The sequence below is a fragment of the Dendrobates tinctorius genome, unplaced genomic scaffold, assembly GCF_039654945.1.
Source record: "Dendrobates tinctorius isolate UK_male_01 unplaced genomic scaffold, ASM3965494v1 ptg000086l, whole genome shotgun sequence".
Lineage (NCBI taxonomy): Eukaryota > Metazoa > Chordata > Amphibia > Anura > Dendrobatidae > Dendrobates > Dendrobates tinctorius.
The window spans coordinates 20,139,651-20,160,359 of NW_027361754.1; the positions used below are offsets into that span (position 1 = coordinate 20,139,651).

Below are 20,709 nucleotides of genomic sequence, written 5' to 3' on the forward strand. Positions count from 1 at the left end.
TGTTCTGACAGTTAAAAACTTTTTGAAGCATTTTGAATGGACACCATGAATAGCTCCTTTCACACTCCCATCCCCGCCGCTTCATCAACAGCAGGATCATCTGCACTCACTCTGTTTTCTGGCTTCACTCCGCAGTCATTCGCTCTGCAGCAGGGGAAAAAGGAAATAGTGTTCCAGCTTATGAATATGCTCAGCCAAAGATAGAAAAAGAGAGGATTGCAGGGTGCGGAGACATTCGGCGGGTCCTCCTGCTTCCTACCACACTCTGCATGAGATCTGCTTAGCCGAGCTCTTAACATCTCATTTCTTAGGATTTCAGGGCTTCTCTCACCACCCAGAAGCTTCGGGTTCATGGACATTTTTGCTGAGTAAATCTTCCATGGAGAAAAGTTAACAGCCGGTGTGTTCACTGTGGCTTTCAGCTGACACAGCCCAATGCGGAAAGAAAAATGGCCATTTTTTGTAAATGCTAAAGAGGACCAAAGGATCAATATCTGTCTTCATCACAGAGCAGCCGCCTCAAGATTTATTTCTTCTAGCCCAAGGATGTGATGATTTAATGACTAGTAGCTTATCTAGTTAGAGGGGACGATCATTCTGTATCTGCTGCATCTTCTTAGAAACTCCTGCTCTGTAGCAATCATTCAGATGTACAGATGTAGCAGAGCAGGACACCAAACCCAAACTCTGCTACACCGGATCATTTTTGAGAACAATAAAAGCAAGCTTGGCTCTGCTGCAACAACTAAATCAAACTTGGTTCTGCTACATCAGCTCATCTCTTGAGAACAAGTGCAAGCTTCACTCATCTATGGTGGTTCATCTTTCGAGAACAACAAAAGTAAGCTTTGCTCTGCTGCACCAACAAAATCAAACTTGGCAAGACTACCTTGAGTTATTTTTCAAGAACAACAAGTGCAAGCTTGACTCTGCTACACTGTGTAATCTTTCAAGAACAAAAAAACAAGCTTGGCTCTGCTTCCTCAACAAAATCAAGCTTGGCTCTGCAACCACAACAAAATCAGACATTTCTGTGCTACCTTGACTAATTTTTCGAGAACAGAAAGAAACCTGGCTCTGCTATGCCAGCTCATCTTTTAAGAAAATTTTAGATAAGAAATCAGAGTGTTCGATTCCAGCTCTATTTTATGGATCAATTTATGTTTTGTCCAATATCTCCCGGCCTAATTTCCAGTAACGTCTCGAGATTTAAGGCGTAATCGATAGTCTGACCATTGATAAGAACAACGTAATCAATAGATTTCTATCACAGACACTAGAGTCAATGAGCAGAACGTGGATTCTCACTACCTTATATAAAGGAGGATTATCATCTAGGAACCAGGAATCACCTGTACGTTGACGTGAGCGGAGCGATCTTGATATATCGTGCATGTCAGCAACTCCACCAAGCTGCTGCTCGGAGGAATCAATCCAGATTTAAGAAGTTGCTGCTTTCAAGTAATTAAAATGACAGCGCTCAGCGGTGCAACTCCTGACAAGGGCTTACTCTAATGAAGCAGAAACAACCTGCTTCCCCGATTGGTTTGGCCGAGGTTGGATCCTGCCCCTCCAGCAATGTGTCACATATACTAGTATTGATCACCCTACAGCGGCGCTCTCTTTATTCGGTGTCGGGGCTAGTGTGCACACTGCCCTGCAAATCACTGCATCAATGCCAGGAGTGAAGGAGGATGAGCTGCCTGTACGCCACATCTGGACTCTCTGAACATCCGCACTCTCCACCTGCTTCTTCTGGACACTTTATACTCAGGACATCAAACACAAGGGACCAGTAACATGATGGATCTGCTCCGAGCTCTCCTCACCATTGTCTGTGTCTATCTCCACTGGTGTAGAGGAACCAGGCTGCAGAGCGGTGAGTGCAAAGGAATATGGACAGGACTCATTATATCTATTATCTATCTATTATCTATTATATACTGTCTTTCTATTATCTATCTATTATCTATCATCTATCTATTATCTACAGTGGGTACGGAAAGTATTCAGACCCCTTTAAATTTTTCACTCTTTGTTTCATTGCAGCCATTTGGTAGATTCAAAAAAGTTCATTTTTTTTCTCATTAATGGACACTCTGCACCCCATCTTGACTGAAAAAAAATAGAAATGTAGGAATTTTTGCTAATTTTTAAAAATGAAAAACTGAACTATCACATGGTCATAAGTATTCATACCCTTTGCTCAGATTCTCATATTTAAGTCACATGCTGTCCATTTCCTTGTGATCCTCCTTGAGATGGTTCTTCTCTTTCATTGGAGTCCAGCTGTGTTTGATTAAACTGATAGGACTTGATTTGTAAAGGCACACACCTGTCTATATAAAGAGGCCAAGGTTACAATAGAATTTCTGCTGTACTCAAGGTTCAAGATCAGCTGTGGCAAAGGATGCTTAATACCACATGTGCAACCTCAGGGGTTAAATGTCAGTAGCTTGGAGGATTCCCATTCAAAATAAAACCTTTACTAGTTCATTAAAACCTGAGACATCACACAAACAGACATAATAGTGCTCGTGCGTATCAGTGCTTATTTAAAAAATGGTTCGGTCTCACCATTACTCATGGACATAGATGCCCCGGCGTATTTTTCAGAGGTCCCCTGCCGGGTATTCGGGTCCATATAGCAGCACAAGACAGCGTGTGGAAAAAGAGGTTAAAGGGTTACAGGTGTGCAGTTTTCCCTATCCTCCCTGTCGTGCCCAGGTATTACTCCTGCCCTTACAAGGACAGGCCCCAAATGGATCCTATAGTGTCACCCCCAGTCTTCAAAAGGGGTATTTTCTCCCTAGGCGTTTCCTCCCCAATAACGGGGATTCATCAGGGGAGTTATACAAATAGATATAAGGGGGTTTAAATATATTTGTCCATAAAGAAAAAGAGAAGGCCCCGCAATGGCTGGGTGCCTCAACTAGCAGAGTGACTGTCCATATCACTGCCAAAAAGTAAGTCCTCAAGGTTCCTAAGAGCACAGTGGCCTCCATAATCCTTACATAGAAAAAGTTTGGGACCACCAGAAGTCTTCCTAGACCTGGCCATCCAGTCAAACTGAGCAATCGTGGGTGAAGAACCTTGGTGAGAGAGGTAAAGAACCCCCAAATCACTGTGGCTGAGCTCCACAGATGCAGTAGGGAGATGGGAGAAAGTTCCACAAAGTCAACTATCTCTGCAGCCCTCCTTCAGTCGAGCCTTTATGGCAGAATGGCCCAACAGGAGCCTCTCCTCAGTGCAAGAAAGCCCGCATAGAGTTTGCTAATAAACACATGAAGGACTCCCTGACTATGAGAAATAAGATTTTCTGGTCTGATGAAACAAAGATAGAACTTTTTGTTGATAATTCTAAGCGGTAGGTGTGGAGAAAACCAGGCACTGCTCATCACCTGCCCAATACAATCCCCACAGTGAAACGTGGTGGTGGCAGCATCTTGCTATGAGGGTGTTTTTCAGCTGCATGGACAGGATTACTGGTTGCAATTGAAGGAAACATGAATGTGGCCAAGTACAGAGATATCATAGATGAAAAGCTCTTCCAAAGTGCTCTGGAACTCAGACTTGGCTGAAGGTTCACCTTCCAACAAGACAATGACCCTAAGTACACAGCTAAAATAACAAAGGAGTGGCTTCAGAGCAACTCTGTGACCATTATTCATTGCCCCAGCCAGACTTGGAGAGACCTGAAAATGGCTGTCCACCATCGTTCATCCAACCTGACGGAACTAGAGAGGATCTGCAAGGAAGAATGACAGAGGATCCCCAAATCTAGGTGTGAAAAACTTGTTGCATCATTCCCAAGAAGACTCATGGCTGTACTAGCTCAAAAGGGTGCTTCTACTCAATACTAAGCAAAGGGTTTGAATATTTATGACCATGGGATATTTCAGTTTTTATTTTTTAATACATTTGCAAAAATTTCTACATTTCATTTTTTTTTCAGTCAAGATGGGGTGCAGAGTGTACGTTAATGAGAAAAAAATGAACTTTTTTGAATTTACCAAATGGCTGCAATGAAACAAAGAGTGAAAAATTTATAGGGGTCTGAATACTTTCCGTGCCCACTGTATCTCTCTATTATCTATCTATTATCTATTTCTCTATTATATATCTGTTATCTATCTATTATCTATCTATCTATCTATCTCTATCTATTATCTATTATTGTCTGTCTATCAACATCTGTTTCAGTAATTACATGGCCATTATAGAGCACTCCTTGTTTGTATCATTATTAGACCATTGGACAGAGCAGAGACCCCCAGCATGGGCTCCCCCTGTAACACCTAGCATGGTGCAGCTCTTTTCCCTGGTGGGCTGTCAGCATCTGTAGAAATCCCTCTAATCCCCTTGCAAGGTGATTGATGCCTCATGCCTCAGCAATTTTATATAAACCATGCAGTTTAGCAGCAGTTTCTCATGTAATATTAGATATTTGCTGCAGGACCCCGACAAGCTCTGTCTCCAGAGCCCCCCAGTCTATACTGTGTCGTCCTAGCCAGACAGTGAAATCCTCACATCCCGGCACTTTATATTCAGGCCTTGGCCTCTTGTGAAAAGGATCTTTTATTCGCCGGCTGAACTCTTGGCCTTGGAAGAAATGTAATAATAAAATCTGCTTCCTACTTCACGGTCTGAAAAGTCATCAGTTTTGGAAAAATGTCTTCAGGGTCTTTCTATGGGAAGATCTTCCATCCGGTCACAAAGGAGCTAAACATCTTGTGCAGAAAACAGACGCCTGCAAAGACTGAGGAATCGGGAAGACCCTGCTGAAAAGTGATCTGTGCTCCTCCTGGGGTCTGCAGACCAGATGTACTACAGGGTAGGGATCCGTAATCCCTACATCAGTGGTCCCCAATCTTCAGCTGTTGTGATTTGCTGGAGGTAGGAGACGCCTGCCCCCCATATTATAGGTTACAGAAGGTGTAGCTCTAACTCTTATCACTCTAGGTGACCTCTGACCAATACGCTCTGTGATTGGCAGCTTGGTAACCTGAATGGGACGTCAATGGATTCACATCTGATGATGGCCCCTTCCGGTTTCCTGAAGAGTAACATCTGATGATGGCCCCTTCCGGTTTCCTGAAGAGTAGGACATTATCACTCAAGGTGCCAGCAGACACCACTATGGTGACTGCCCCCCGAGTGATGGGGGTTAGAACCGGTGAGTATCGCTCATTCATTTTGTAATATTCATTGCCTTAAAAAAGTCAGTTGGACAACCCCTATAAGGCCCTTATGCACAATAGATTAAAGTAAGCCAGACCCATCGATTTCGGTGAAACCTACTGTGGAGGTCTCCTGATTGTCACCCGATAGTAATGATTATTAGGGAAAAGGAAGGATTGGGCATGTAGAATTTTCAATACCTGATCCTTTGTACTCCCTGGAGATTAGCTGCTGCCAATGGTGTTTGGCCTCAGCATTCCCCACACTGTGCCGAACACATGCACACTCACAGATCCTGTGGCTGTGTCTGATCCTGGAGTTGTCCTGCCTTGTGTCTGACCCCTACTGCACTATTAAGCAGACTGGTAAGAAGTTACAGACAGATACTGGGGAGTGCGATTTCAGGATCTGACTACACAGAGTTTATTTGTTGTCTGTTTCCATGGAGACACATGGGTGTGCAAAGGAGCTGTGGAAAGAAAACAAAGATTTTTACATTGCGGGGTCACCGAGTGCTGAGGAGCAGAAGGTAGAAAAGGCACCACTGCTCTGCTGACCCCATAATTGCAGAGTCTAGACCACCTCTGGCACAACATCAGCACAAACACTGTGCCCCCTCCAGGAGCTTCATGTCTGAGCAGCTGCATGAAGCCGTACATCACCAAGCATAATGCCATGCGTTGTATGAAGTGGTGTAAAGCCACCACCACTTGACTCTGGAGCAGTGACGGATCGCACTTCTCTTCCTGCGTCTGACAGACGTATAATTTCAGACAGAGTAGCTTTGTCCCCAGTAGCGCCCCCTAATGCCGCTTGTTAATACTTTGTGACATATGGGAATGATTACTGATACTAATGTCATACATTCTCTGTCTCATTGCTTTCCATCAGTGGATGTGACGCATAGACCAGGTGGGTGTCTTTTTGCAATTTTTTGTTTAATTTTTTTTATTTTATTTACTTTTATATTTTCTCATTTTGCTCAATCTCTTCTAGTGATAAAACAATTAAAGGGAAGTTTCACAGGTTACTTCTTAAAGGAGATGCCTCATCCGAGACAATTCTTTTAAATAGGCAGAAAATGATTTCTTTGGAATACAAGGGCGGCTTGAGTCTGCCAGAATGGGAACTGGTTGTGCAGAGTTGATCTTCATTGTGATTTTTCCTGAGGAATCCTGAGTGGGAGATGTATGAGACAACGCCTTTAACTACCTCCACGTTCAGTGTCTGTCAGGTGCGAATGTTGTCAGCAGCTCATGTATTCACATAAACTGTGCTGCCGAGAATATGTACAGTGTATGAGCACCAACCGACAGTATCAATGATTGGTCGCCCCCCTACAATCCACATTTGCTCTTTTAATATCAGCGATTGATCTTCTTTACGGACCATAATCTGCTGGTGAAATCCCAACGTAAAGGAAAATGATAATCAGAAAATGACTTATTTTTCTGATCATGTTTTTGTGTTAAATGTTTTTGTTTTTTAATTTTCTACATTTTTTCTCTCAAATCACGATCTGTATTAACAATAAAAATTAGAAATCTTGCATTTTTAAACCAACCACTGCTGCTTTTTTAGACTCTAACTTCCTTTTGTTTCAGGAAACAACACATGTACTGTACATTAGCAGCAATTAACAGACCCTGATTCTATCTTTTATATTGAAATTGTATCTACTGTATATAGCTGTGTTTTCTGTCATTGTACAGGAGGAAGAGGTGAGCGGTGACATTTAGGACATAGCGACCACAATATTGTACAGTTTCACTTAGCTTTCACTAGCAGGACTTGTCAGGGAGTCACAAAAACACTGAACTTTAGGAAGGCAAAGTTTGACCAGCTTAGAGATGCCCTTAATCTGGTTGACTGGGACAATGTCCTCAGAAATAAGAATACAGATAATAAATGGGAAATATCTGAGAACATCCTAAAGAGGCACTGTAAGCGGTTTATACCTTGTGGAAATAAAAGGACAAAAAATAGGAAAAGCCCAATGTGGCTAAACAAAGAAGTAAGAGGGGCAATTAACAGTAAAAAGAAAGCATTTAAATTACTAAAGCAGGATGGCACCGTTCAAGCTCTAAAAAACTATAGGGAGAAAAATACTTTATCTAAAAAACTAATTAAAGCTGCCAAAAAGGAAACAGAGAAGCACATTGCTAAGGAGAGTAAAACTAATCCCAAACTGTTTTTCAACTATATCAATAGTAAAAGAATCATAAGTGAAAGTGTAGGCCCATTAAAAAATTGAGGAAAGAATGGTTGTAGATGACGAGGAAAAAGCTAATATATTAAACACCTTCTTCTCCACAGTATTCACGGTAGAAAATGAAATACTAGGTGAAATGCAAAGAGACAAAGAAAACCCTATATTAAGGGTCACCTCACCAATCTAACCCAAGAAAAGGTGCGAAATAAGATTAAAATAGACAAATCTCCGGGTCCGGATGGCATACACCCACGAGTACTAAGAGAACTAAGTAATGTAATAGACAAACCATTATTTCTTATATTTAGGGACTCTATAGCGACGGGGTCTGTTCCACAGGACTGGCACATAGCAAATGTGGTACCAATATTCAAAAAGGGCTCTAAAAGTGAACCTGGAAATTAAAGGCCTGTAAGTCTAACCTCTATTGTTGGTAAAATATTTGAAGGGTTTCTGAGGGATGTTATTCTGGATTATCTTAATGAGAATAACTATTTAACGCCATATCAGCACGGGTTTATGAGGAATAGCTCCTGTCAAACCAATCTAATCAGTTTTTATGAAGAGGTAAGCTATAGACTGGACCAAGGTGAGTCATTGGATGTGGTATATCTTGATTTTTCCAAAGCGTTTGATACCGTGCCACACAAGAGGATGGTACACAAAATGAGAATGCTGGGTCTGGAGGAAAATGTGTGTAAATGGGTAACTAACTGGTTTAGTGATAGAAAGTAGATGGTGGTTATAAATGGTATATTCTATAACTGGGTATCTGTGACCATTGGGGTACCGCAGGGGTCGGTGTTGGGACCTATTCTCTTCAACATATTTATTAATGATCTGGTAGAAGGTTTACACAGTAAAATATCGATATTTTCAGATGATACATAACTATATAAAGCAGTCAATACAAGAGAAGATAGTATTCTGCTACAGGTGGATCTGGATAAGTTGGAAACTTGGGCCGAAAGGTGGCAGATGCGGTTTAACAATGATAAATGTAAGGTTATACACATGGGAAGAAGGAATCAATATCAGCATTACACACTGAACGGGAAACCACTGGGTAAATCTGACATGGAGAAGAACTTGGGGATCCTAGTTAATGATAAACTTACCTGGAGCAGCCAGTGCCAGGCAGCGGCTGCCAAGGCAAACAGGATCATGGGGTGCATTAAAAGAGGTCTGGATACACATGATGAGAGCATTATACTGCCTCTGTACAAATCCCTGGTTAGAACGCACATGGAGTACTATGTACAGTTTTGGGCACCGGTGCTCAGGAAGGATATAATGGAACTAGAGCGAGTACAAAGGAGGGCAACAAAATTAATAAAGGGGACGGGGGAGCAACAATACCCAGAGAGATTAGCAAAATTAGGATTATTTAGTCTAGAAAAAGACAACTGAGGGGCGATCTAATAACCATGTATGAGTATTTAAGTGGACAATACAATTATCTCTCCGAGGATCTGTTTATACCAAGGAAGGTGATGGTCACAAGGGGACATTCTCTACGTATGGCGGAGAGAAGGTTTGTTCACCAACATAGAAGAGGATTCTTTGCTGTTAGGGCAGTGAGAATCTGGAATACCTTGCCTGAGGTGTTGGTGATGGCGAACTCAGTTGAGGGGTTCAAGAGAGGCCTGGATGTCTTCCTGGAGAGTTACAATATTGTATCTTATATTTACTAGGTTCTTTAGAAGTATGGAGATCTGGGGTTTTATTCTGACGGAATATGGGCTGATTTGGATGGACAAATGTCTTTTTTCAGCCTTCCTAACTATGTTACTATGTTATGTTACCTATTGTGAATGGTGGATTCTGTGTTATCTACTGTATATAGAGATGTTTTTAGTCATTGTACAGGAGGAGGAGGTGAGCTGTGACATTACCTATTGTGAATGGTGGATCCTGTGTTATCTACTATATATAGAGGTGTTATCAGTCATTGTACAGGAGGAGGAGGTGAGCTGTAACATCACTTATTGTGAATGGTGGATCCTGTGTTATCTACTGTATATAGAGGGGTTATCCATCATTTTACAGGAGGAGGAGGTAATCTGTGACATTACCTATTGTGAATGGTGGATTCTGTGCTCTGTACTGTATATGGAGGTGTTTTTAGTCGTTGTACAGGAGGAGGAGGTGAGCTGTGACATCTCGTAATGTGAATGCTGGATCCTGTGTTATTAGGTGTATAGACATGTTACCTGTCAATGTAATACTGTCTCTGATGACAAGGAGCCTACTGAAAAGTCTTTCTGAGAAAAAAAACAGGAAATATGAGTCTAAAATACACCCAGTGGCCAGTGTGAAAATTGCAAGACTACTAATTTTGTTTTTAATGAAGAGCGTAATAAGAAAAATAAACATTACTAAAAATGTTAAAGAAGATACATGTCACTCTGTCACCAGGCATAAAAATGAATTCTCTCTCTGTTGTAGGGCAAATTGTCTGCAAGCAAGGCACACAGAAGCCTTGCTATAAAATCATTTACTTCCATGATACGTCAAGACGGTTGTCCTTCCAGGAAGCGCAGGACGAATGTAGACGAGATGGGGGCGACCTGATGACTATAAAGTCCGAAGCCGAGCAGAAGTTCATCCAGATTCTCATCCAGAGTCTCACCGCTTCTGACGGGGATTTCTGGCTCGGCCTCCGGAGAATCGAGGATGAATCACCGAGTTCGAGCGACTGTCAGAGTCTTTACTCCTGGGTGGATGGCAGCAAGCCAACATTTTGGTAAGTCTAAACTCCCAACGTCCATCCCCAGTTCTGATATTTTTGTGGTAGTTGGACTCAATGAGATTTTGAAGAGTCCAAAACTGCAGGAAATTTCTAAACCTATGAAGGCCGACTGGTGAGCTGGAGGCACAACACAATCACGGTGCCGATGGATTGCCATGGCCTGACTCTTTGAAGCCCCCCATATGGCATGAATAACATCAGCTCTTCACACATAAAAACAAGCCCTCAAACAGCTCCAGCAGTTAATAAAATAAAAAATGGCGACAAAACCCCCACAATATTTTTTTCTACAAAATTTTCAATTTTTAAGTCACTAAAATACAAGAAATTATATTTTTTTACGCACAATGGACACCTCCAAAAAACAAAACAATGAATGAATTGGGGTTATATTCCATTATTTCACCCCATATGGGTTTTTTGTTTTTTATTCTCCAGGATATTATATAGTAACAACACGAACTCTGTCATTTAAAACTATAACTCGTCCAGTAAATTATAGGCTCTAATATGGCGATGTCAAGAAATACATAAAAAAGTTATGGACCTTGGAAGAGAGGAAGAAAAAAAAAGCAAAACAGCAAAAATAAGAAAATTGGCAGCCCCTTTCTCTATGCCGCGCACTAAACATGTAGGAAATTTGACTTAAATAACTGAATCTAAACATAAAAACTAACCATGAGAAACATGTTGTTTTTGCAGTGTGGTTTCTGCACACGTTCTAGCACAAGGTAACACTAGAAGTCAATGCCGGCTCCATCTGTTTAGAATCAGTGCCAGACCACAGCTGCACTGCTATTACTGGAACAGGCCGCGAGTGCTGTGTCGAAATATATCTAAGAAACATCCATAGGAATCTCTACAAGACTGGGGACAGTCCTAAGATATAATACATGTAAAATAATCAACATTAACATCTGATGACTAATAAAATACACTATATTGTCAGCCAAAAGCATCTTATATATAATAATATCAAAGACAATAAAACCATACACATAACACACCATACATGCATATACACATCATACATACACATGTAGTCAAAATTGTTGGTACCCCTCGTTTAATGACAGAAAAACCCACAATGGTCACAGAAATAACTTGAATCTGACAAAAGCAATAATAAGTCAAAAATCTATGCAAATGAACAAATGAAAGTCAGACATTGCTTTTCAACAATGCTTCCACAGATTTTTAAAAAAAAAATAAAACTCATGAAATAGGGCCTGGACAGAAATGAGGGTACCCCTAAAAATAATGTGACAAAAGGGACATCTTAAATCAAGGTGTGTCCACAAATTAGCATCACAGGTGTCTGCAATCTTGGAATCAGTGAGTGGACCTGTATAGAGGGCTACAGATACTCACTGTGCTGTTTGGTGACATGGTGTGTATCACACTCAACATGGACCAGAGGAAGCAAAGGAAAGAGTTGTCTCAGGAGATTAGAAAGAAAATTATAGACAAACATATTAAAGGTAAAAGTTATAAGACCATATCCAAGCAGCTTGATGTTCCTGTGACTACAGTTGCACATATTATTCAGAAATTTAAGCTCCATGGGACTGTAGCCAACCTCCCTGGACGTGGCCTCAGGAGGAAAATTGATGACAAATCAAAGAGACGGATAACACGAATGGTAACAAAAGAGCCAAGAAAAACTTCTAAACAGATTAAAGGTGAACTTCAAGCTCAAGGAACATCAGTGTCAGATCGCACAATCCGACATTGTATGAGCCAAAGTGGACTTCATGGGAGACGACCAAGGAGGACACCATTGTTGAAAAAAAATCATAAAAAATCCAGACTGGAATTTGCCAAACTACATGTTGACAAGCCACAAAGCTTCTGGGAGAATGTCCTATGGACAGATGAGACAAAAATGGATCTTTTTGGCAAGGTACATCAGCTCTATGTTCACAGACAGAAAAATGAAGCATATCAAGAAAAGAACACTGTCTCTACTGTGAAACATGGAGGAGGCTCAGTTATGTTTTTGGGCTGTTTTGCTGCATTTGGCACAGGGTGGACAGAAATGATGGTACCCTTAACTTAATATTTTGTTGCACAACCTTTTTGGGCAATCACTGCAATCAAACGATTTCTGTAACTGTCAATGAGACTTCTGCACCTCTCGACAGGTATTTTGGCCCACTCCTCAAGAGCAAACTGCTCCAGTTGTCTCGTGTTTGATGGTTGCCTTTTCCAGACTGTATGTTTCAGCTCTTTCCAAAGATGCTCAAAAAGATTTAGGTCAGGGCTCATAGAAGGCCACTTCAGAATATTCCAATGTTTTCCTCTTAGCCATTCTTCAGTGTTTTTAGCTGTGTGTTTTGGGTCATTATCCTATTGCAAGACCCATGACCTGCAACTGAGACTAAGCTTTCTGACACTGGGCAGCACATTTCTCTCTAGAATACCTTGATGGTCTTGAGATTTCATTGTACCCTGCACAGATTCTAGACACCCTGTGCCAAATGCAGCAAAACAGCCCCAAAACATAACTGAGCCTCCTCATCCCACACCATACACATAACACACCATACACACATATACACATCACACATACACATATATACACACTACATACACATAACACACCATACACACATATACACATCACACATACATCCACACACATGCATCACACATCATATACATAAACACACACCATACACACATATATACACACTACATACACACATAAATACAACCTACATACATATAACACACCATACACACATATACATATCACACATACATCCACACACGCATCCCACACCAGACACACATATACAACTCTGGCAAAAATTAAGAGACCGCTGCAAAATCTTCATTTTGTCTGATTTTTCTCTTTATGGGTATAGTTTTGACTAAAATGTAAATTGCTCTTTTATTCTATAAACTACTGACAACATGTCTTCGAATTTCCAAGCACTAAATTTTGTATTTAAAAAGAACAAAAAATTGCTGTGCTTGCAGACCTCAAATAATGCTAAGAAAACAATTTCATAATCAATTAGAAACAACAATACTAATGTTTTAACTCAGGAAGAGTTCAGAAATCAATATTTTGTGGAATAACCATGATTTTTAATCACAGCTTTCACACGTCTTGGCATGCTTTCCACAAGTCTTGCACACTGCTTTTGGGTGCCCTTATGGCACTCCTGGTACAAAAATGTAAGCAGTTTTTCTTTGTTTGATGGCATGTGACTATCCATCTTCTTCTTGATTACTTTCCAGAGGTTTTCAAGGGGGTTCAGATCTGGATATTGGGCTGGCCATGACAGGGATTTGATGTGGTGGTCCTTCATCCACAAATTCACTGACCTAGCTGTGTGGCATGGTGCATTGTCCTGCTGGAAAAAACAGTCCCCAGAGTTGGGGAACATTGCCTGAGCAGAAGGAGTCAAAAAATCGGAAGAGAGGCAGAGGTACAAAAACGGCAGTCAATAGAATGTTCAGAAATCCAGGCTGAGGTATACTATAACAATTCACAAAGTAGCACCCAGGGGAACCAAGAATATATCCAGTGGCTTGCAAGACCAGTCCCAAGGTATTTGAGGGATCAGATCATCCCTCACAGGTTCCCGGACTGATGATGTAATTAGGACCGCCCCCAGGACCAGGCCAGATGGTGATGCAGTAAGCCCTACATGACTGACAGAGGGGCGGAGCCTGAGCCCACTTGATGCTTGCGCAGGAGCCTCTTCTCTGTCACCACCCTCACCCAGGGGCAAACCACGGCGCCTCCCAGTGGTCGAGGCAGGAACAGCCGTCCCCGAGTCCGACGGCGACGCAATGGTCCGGTGCCTCCTAGTGGCCGAGACCGGAACAGCAGGCCCCGAGTCTGGCGGCGACGTGTCAGTCCGGCCCCTCCTAGTGGCCGAAGCCGGAACAGCAGGCCCTGAGTCTGACAGCGACGTGACAGTACCCCCCCTTCTAAGAGGGGCCTCCGGACCCTCAAAACCCGCCTTGTCAGGGTGAAGGAGGTGAAACCTTCTAATTAACCCCTTGGCATGGATGTCACTAGCGGGGATCCAGGACCTCTCCTCTGGGCCGTAGCCCTTCCAATGCACTAAATATTGCACGGACCCGCTCACCAAACGGGAATCAAGGATACCCTGGACTTCGCACTCCGAGGCACCCTTGACCAAAACTGGAGGAGGGGACTGGACAGGATGAATTGGGGAGCGGTACATCTTGAGGAGGGATTTGTGGAAAACATTGGGTATTTTAAAAGACTGAGGGAGCTTTAAACGAAAGGCTACCGGGTTAATTACCTCTAATATCTCATAGGGACCAATAAATATGGGACCCAGTTTGGCAGATAACATTCCGCAGCGCTTTACAGTTTCAAAACACAAGTCATAAGTAACAACGTTAATAATACAATAATTAAAGCAAAATAAGACGAAATAAGATGACCCTGCTCATGAGAGCTTACAATCTACTATGAGGTGAGGGAGATACAAAGTACAGGTGTGTGTTTACAATTGTATATTTACAATGAAGGTCCAGCCATCTTGAGGGAGTGAAGGATGGATGGAGATAGTGAATGGGCTATACACGCACACTTACACATAGAATGACTTTGATTAGGGAATGTGATAAGCTGCTCTGAACAAATGTGTTTTGAGGGAGCGCCTAAAACTGTGCAAATTGTGGTTAGTCCTAATTTCTTGGGGTAGAGCATTCCAGAGGATAGGAGCAGCACGGGAGAAGTCTTGGAGTCGGGACTGGGAGGAACGGATTAGTGCAGAGGTTAGTCGAAAGTCGTTTGCAGAGCGCAGCGATCGGCTAGGCCGATAGACAGAAATGAGATGGTACCTTAAGCTTAATGTTCTTGGTAGACAGCCAAACTTTGTCCCTAACTCCCAGGTGCGGCCCCTTGGACCGCCGTCTATTTGCGGCCGAAGCCTGTTTGACCTGGAAGCCTTTCAAGTTTGTGTTCACCTCCGACCAGATGGTCCTTAAGTGATATATGGATTTCTCTACCCCCGGGAGCTCCGACATCTTAGCCGAAAATAAACCAAAACGTGGGTGTAGACCATGATTGCAGAAGAACGGGGTGGTTTTGATGGATTCTTGGTATTGGTTATTTAAGGCGAATTCGGCTAACGGGAGATGTTCCACCCAATCGGACTGATGTTCCGAGATATAGCAGCGGAGATACTGCTCTAGGGCCTGGTTGGTGTGCTCAGTTTGACCATTGGTCTCAGGGTGGTAAGCGGAGGAGAAGGATAATTCAACGCCAATGCGTTTGCAGAATGCCTTCCAGAATTTAGAAATGAACTGGGTACCTCGGTCGGACACGATATTCACCCGAGCGCCATGCAGTCATATTACATGAATGACGAACAACTTACTCAAAGTTTCTGAATTAGGTAGTCCAGACAGGGGAATGAAATGGTACTGCTTACTGAACCTGTCCACCACCACCCAGATACATGTCTTCCCTTCTGAGGGCGGCAGGACAGTAATGAAGTCCATGGAGATGTGGGTCCATGGACTCTCTGGGGCGGGTAAGGACTGGAGCCAGCCGGCAGGCCGATTATGGGGGGACTTGGCGCGAGCACAGGTTTCGCAAGCTAGTGCGTAATCTTTACATTCCTTAACCACCGTCGGCCACCAAAAATTCCTAGTCACTAGTCTGGCGGTATTATTGACACCAGGATGGCCTGCCAGGACAGAGTCATGCGACTCCTTCAGAACTTGTAGACGAAACGGGGCTGGAATGAACAATTTCTGGGGGGGTCGTCTTGTCCGGGGCTGGTTCTGAGGACCTACGGATCTCCTCCAGAAGGTCCAGAGACACTGCCAACACAACGATCCCATTGGCCAGTATTGGAACTGGTTCCGAGTCCTCAGCCTGTGAGGGGCAGAAACTTCGAGAGAGGGCATCAGCCCTTACATTTTTAGCCCCTGGACGAAACGTGATCACAAAGTTAAACCTTGAGAAGAACAAAGTCCACCTAGCCTGCCTAGGATTCAGTCTTTTAGCTGACTCCAAGTAAGTCAGGTTCTTGTGATCTGTGATCACTGTAACCTTGTTTTTAGCACCTTCGAGGAAGTGGCGCCATTCCTCGAAGGCCCACTTTATGGCTAACAATTCCCAATTCCCTATGTCATAATTTTTCTCAGTAGGTGAGAATTTTCGGGAAAAGAAGGCACATGGAAGGAGTTGAGTGAGGGAGGCAGTGCCTTGGGAAAGCACTGCCCCTACTCCAACCTCAGAGGCATCAACCTCTACCACAAAGGGGCGGTCTAGATCAGGCTGGATTAATATTGGGTTGGCAGAAAAACAATCCTTTAAAACAGAAAATGCCTGAAGGGCCTCTGGCTTCCAATTAACCACGTCTGCCCCCTTCCGGGTCAGATCCGTGAGCAGTTTGGCGATCTCAGAGAAGCCTTTGATAAATTTACGGTAGTAGTTTGTAAACCCCAAGAATCGCTGCAGCGCTTTTATAGTTTTGGGTTGCACCCATTCTCTAATGGGTCGGATCTTGGCAGGATCCATGAGGAACCCCTTAGCAGAAATCATGTACCCGAAAAATTGTACCTCCTCAGCCATAAAAACACACTTTTCCAGCTTGGCAAATAGAGAATGTTCTCCAAGTCTCTGGAGCACATAACAGACATGTTGCGCGTGTGTAAGAACATCAGCAGAGTAGATCAGGATGTCATCTAAATAAACCACTACATATACCCCACAGATATCCCTGAAGATATCATTCATAAAGTTTTGGAACACGGCAGGTGCGTTACTTAACTCAAACGGCATAACAAGATACTCAAAATGACCAAGGGGTGTGTTAAACGCGGTTTTCCACTCATCTCCGTCTCTTATGCGGACAATATTGTAAGCTCCCCGGAGATCAAGCTTAGTGAACCAACGGGCCCCCAGTAGCTGAATAAACAGATCAGGGATGAGTGGAAGCAGATACTGATTTTTTACAGTAATAGCGTTCAGCTCACGATAATCAATATAAGGTCTGAGTCCACCATCTTTTTTTCCACAAAGGAAAACCCAGCTCCTACAGGTGAAGTGGAGGGTCTAATAAAACCTTTTTGCAAGCTGTCTGCTATGTAGTCATTCATGGCTACACGCTCTGGACCCGAGAGGTTAAATATTCTCCCCTTAGGGAGACGAGCACCTGGGACCAAGTCTATAGGGCAGTCATACTCTCTATGAGGAGGTAATTTCTCAGACTCCACTATGGAAAAAACATCCTCATAGTCCCTGAATGCATATGGTATAAAGGGGGTTTTAATTTTAATTTGGTTCACTGACAGCGACATACAGTGATTCTGACACTGTGGACTCCAGCGCACGATATCACCTAGGTGCCAGTTAATAACAGGAATAAGCTGGCACAACCATGGCATACCTAACACAACTGCATGTGATAAATTGTGAATAACAAAAAAATGACATATGTTCTGTGTGTAATGCCCCCACTGACATAGCAATTTCTGTAGTAACAAATTCCACTCCACCCTGGACAATAGATGTACTGTTATGAGTTCATTTTCCCCTTCACCATTGAGGTCTGATGAACTCCCTCTTCTGGTGAAGGAAGGTAGTGAGGCTGATTACCAAGCACCTGAGCTGGGAGAGGATGACTGGGCGACGGGGATCTCTGACTGGATATAAGGCAGCCGACGCCCTTCTGCCTCGCTGGTGATTTCTCTGTGGAATTCTAGGAGACCAGTCTGATTCCTGCTCCTCAAAAGCTAAGTTTCCTGCTTTGCCTTTTTGCATTTGTGTTTTGGTTTTAGTTTGCCTTGCTTTTCTGGATTCTGCCATTCCCTGCTGGGGTGAGCTGAATTCCTTTTTGTCGGTTTGCTCTGTCTTCAGAAAATACCTGAGTACTGACATAGTCTTTTTGAAGCCTAGCGTCTTCAGGGCCTTTTTCCCTGTCAGTCTGTTGGCTCTTATTTTGATAGGGTTTTTCGCGGATTGCAGACAGCAGCCTTCCTATCCTGTCCTGTCTAGTTAGCTTGGGCCCCATCATTTTCTCAGTCTATCTTTCTATCTGTGTTAGTGTTTTTTCTTCTTGCTTCACCGTCATTATATGTTGGGGGCTGCCTATTGCTTTGGGGTCTGCTCTGGGGCAGTTTAGATTTCCCTTTCTGTCTTTAGGCTAGGCAGTTCTCCGGCTGTGATCGAGGGGTCTAGGGCATCGTAGGAACCCCCCACGGCTACTGCTAGTTGTTGTTGATAGGTTCAGGGGTCTGCAATCCGATAGCTGCCAACTTCTCTGGTTTTCTGGACTTAGCTAGCATTTCCGTTTTTGCCTCCTACGGTGACTCATTCATAACAATGTACCATTAATTGCAGTGGTTTGAATAGGGGCATTAAGCCTAAGCAAAGGTACACCAAGATTCCTTGCAAGCAAAAAATCCATGAAGTTGCCTGCAGAACCACAATCCACATAAGCCTTCACACACAGAGATTTCTTAGAAAACGAAAGAGAGACGGGTAACAAAAGTTTAGCCGCATTTGCGGGCAATACCTGAGCCTCTGGGCCAGCACGACCAGAGCTGCCCAGAGGCCGATGTCCCAAGAATGTGGATTTCTGACGCTCAGCATTTCCCTTGAAGTCTCCAGGCTACAGCATGCTGGTATAGGAAGATGGGAGTGTTCCTTCAGGCTGTGCACTGAAGCAGGTGTTAGGCCAAGAAATCAGCTCAGGCAGGAGAAGAAGGTAAAAATAAAAGTTCAGGAGACTGCTTTTATATATGATGGACATATATACAAAAAGCAGTTTTTTGGGCCGGATATAATGTGACGGCCATCTGCGAATCTGGGCTGCAGTAGGAACAGCACCCCAAGTAACCCCAAGACCCATAACTCCTATACAGGGATCTGGAATTGTAACAAGGCCCAGGGGATAGCTGTCTGGTGGAGCAGTGGACCAGAACAGGACGGCCGCCAAGGGGTTAAAACTAAAACCCGTAATCGTGGTCAGGAGGCAGGAGTCGGAGGCCGGAGGGCAGCAGAGGTGCAAAATCAGCAGGCAGAAGAAGTGTCAAAAGTCCAGGCCAAGTTCAGTAAAACCAGAAGGGCAGCAAAGGTACAGAATCAGCAGGCGGCAGAAGGGTCAAGAATCCTAGCGAAGGTCAGCGTCAAAAATTCGGAAGAGAGGCAGAGGTACAAAGACACAGGCAATAGAATGGTCAGAAATCCAAGCTGAGGTCAGAGTTAACTATAGCAATTCATACAGTAGCACGCAGGGGAACCAAGAATATATCCGGCGGCTTACAAGACCAGTCCCAAGGTATTTGAGGGATCAGGTCATCCCTCACAGGTTCCCGGACTGATGATGTAATTAGGACTGCCCCCAGGACCAGGCCAGATGGTGATGCAGTAAGCCCTACATGACTGACAGAGGGGCGGAGCCTGCGCTCACCAGATGCCTGCGCAGTAGCCTCTTCTCTGTCACCACCCTCACCCAGGGGCAAAACACGGTGCCTCCCAGTGGCCGAGGCAGGAACAGCCGTCCCCGAGTCCGACGGCGACGCGACGGTCCGGCACCTCCTAGTGGCCGAGACCGGAACATCAGGCCCCGAGTCTGGCGGCGACGTGTCAGTCCGGCGCCTCCTAGTGGTCAAAGCCGGACCAGCAGGCCCCGAGTCTAGCGGCGACGTGACAGTCCGGCCCCTCCTAGTGGCCGAGGCCAGAACAGCAGGCCCTGAGTCTGACAGCGATGTGACACAGTCTTGCTAAAACATCCCCAGATCATCACCGATCCTCCATCAAATTTCACAGTGGGTGCAAGACAATGTTGCTTGTACGCCTCTCCAGGTCTCCGTCTAACCATTAGATGACCAGGTGTTGGGCAAAGCTGAAAATTAGACTCATCAGAAAATATTACATTACTTTTTCTAGCTTTACATGACTTGAGCACTGCCTCTATGAGTCTGTTACGAACTGTTCTTGCCGTGCATTTCACCCCAGCTGCCATTTGCCATTCCTTTTGTAGGTCACTTGATGTCATCCTGCGGTTGCTGGGTGACGTTCGAATAAGATGACAGTCATCCCGGTCAGTGGAGAGTCGTTTTCGCCCTCTGTCGGTCTGTAGCTTTGTTGTCCCCAATGTCTGGTGCTTGACCTTGTTATAATGGACTGCCATCTTAGAAATTTTAAGGATGGAGGCAACATGACACTCACTGTATCCCTCTGCTAGTAAAGCCAGAATTGAGCCCTTCTTTTCCTCACTCAAGACTTTTCTATTAAACTCCTTTGGCATAGTTAAAAGTTATTTTTTCATTCCTATTACTTTTGTGATATTACTAGCACTTGTTTTGCCATCCAGATTGTCCTATTGCAAGAGGATTGTGAACACCACAGCAGGGTTTTTTATACTTTCCTTCATTAAATAAGATTTGGTTCAGGTGATGACCTAATCAGAAGCACATTAAGTAGAAGGAGGTGTACTCTGGTTGGAATTCAACTGACACTGGAATGGAATGGCTGTCAGACATGTAGAGAAGCTGATTTTTATAAAACTGTGCAGTGGTCTCTTATTTTTTGCCAGAGTTATATACATAC

The 20,709-nt window shown here is 43.7% G+C and overlaps 1 protein-coding gene across 3 annotated transcripts in view; it reads left to right on the top strand.

Moving 5' to 3' along the window:
• Window positions 1-234: 234 nt before the first annotated feature.
• Window positions 235-20,709, top strand: part of LAYN (layilin) — a 50,330-nt gene continuing 29,855 nt past the window's right edge. For 2 of the 3 annotated variants that reach the window (XM_073585132.1, XM_073585133.1), the window contains exons 1-3: window positions 235-1,879; window positions 6,073-6,093; window positions 9,842-10,139. In XM_073585132.1, coding sequence (XP_073441233.1) covers window positions 1,801-1,879; window positions 6,073-6,093; window positions 9,842-10,139 — 398 coding nt within the window. In that variant the 5' untranslated portion in view covers window positions 235-1,800. The remainder of the gene's footprint in view (window positions 1,880-6,072; window positions 6,094-9,841; window positions 10,140-20,709) is intronic. The other variant, XM_073585134.1, reaches the window with a different exon arrangement.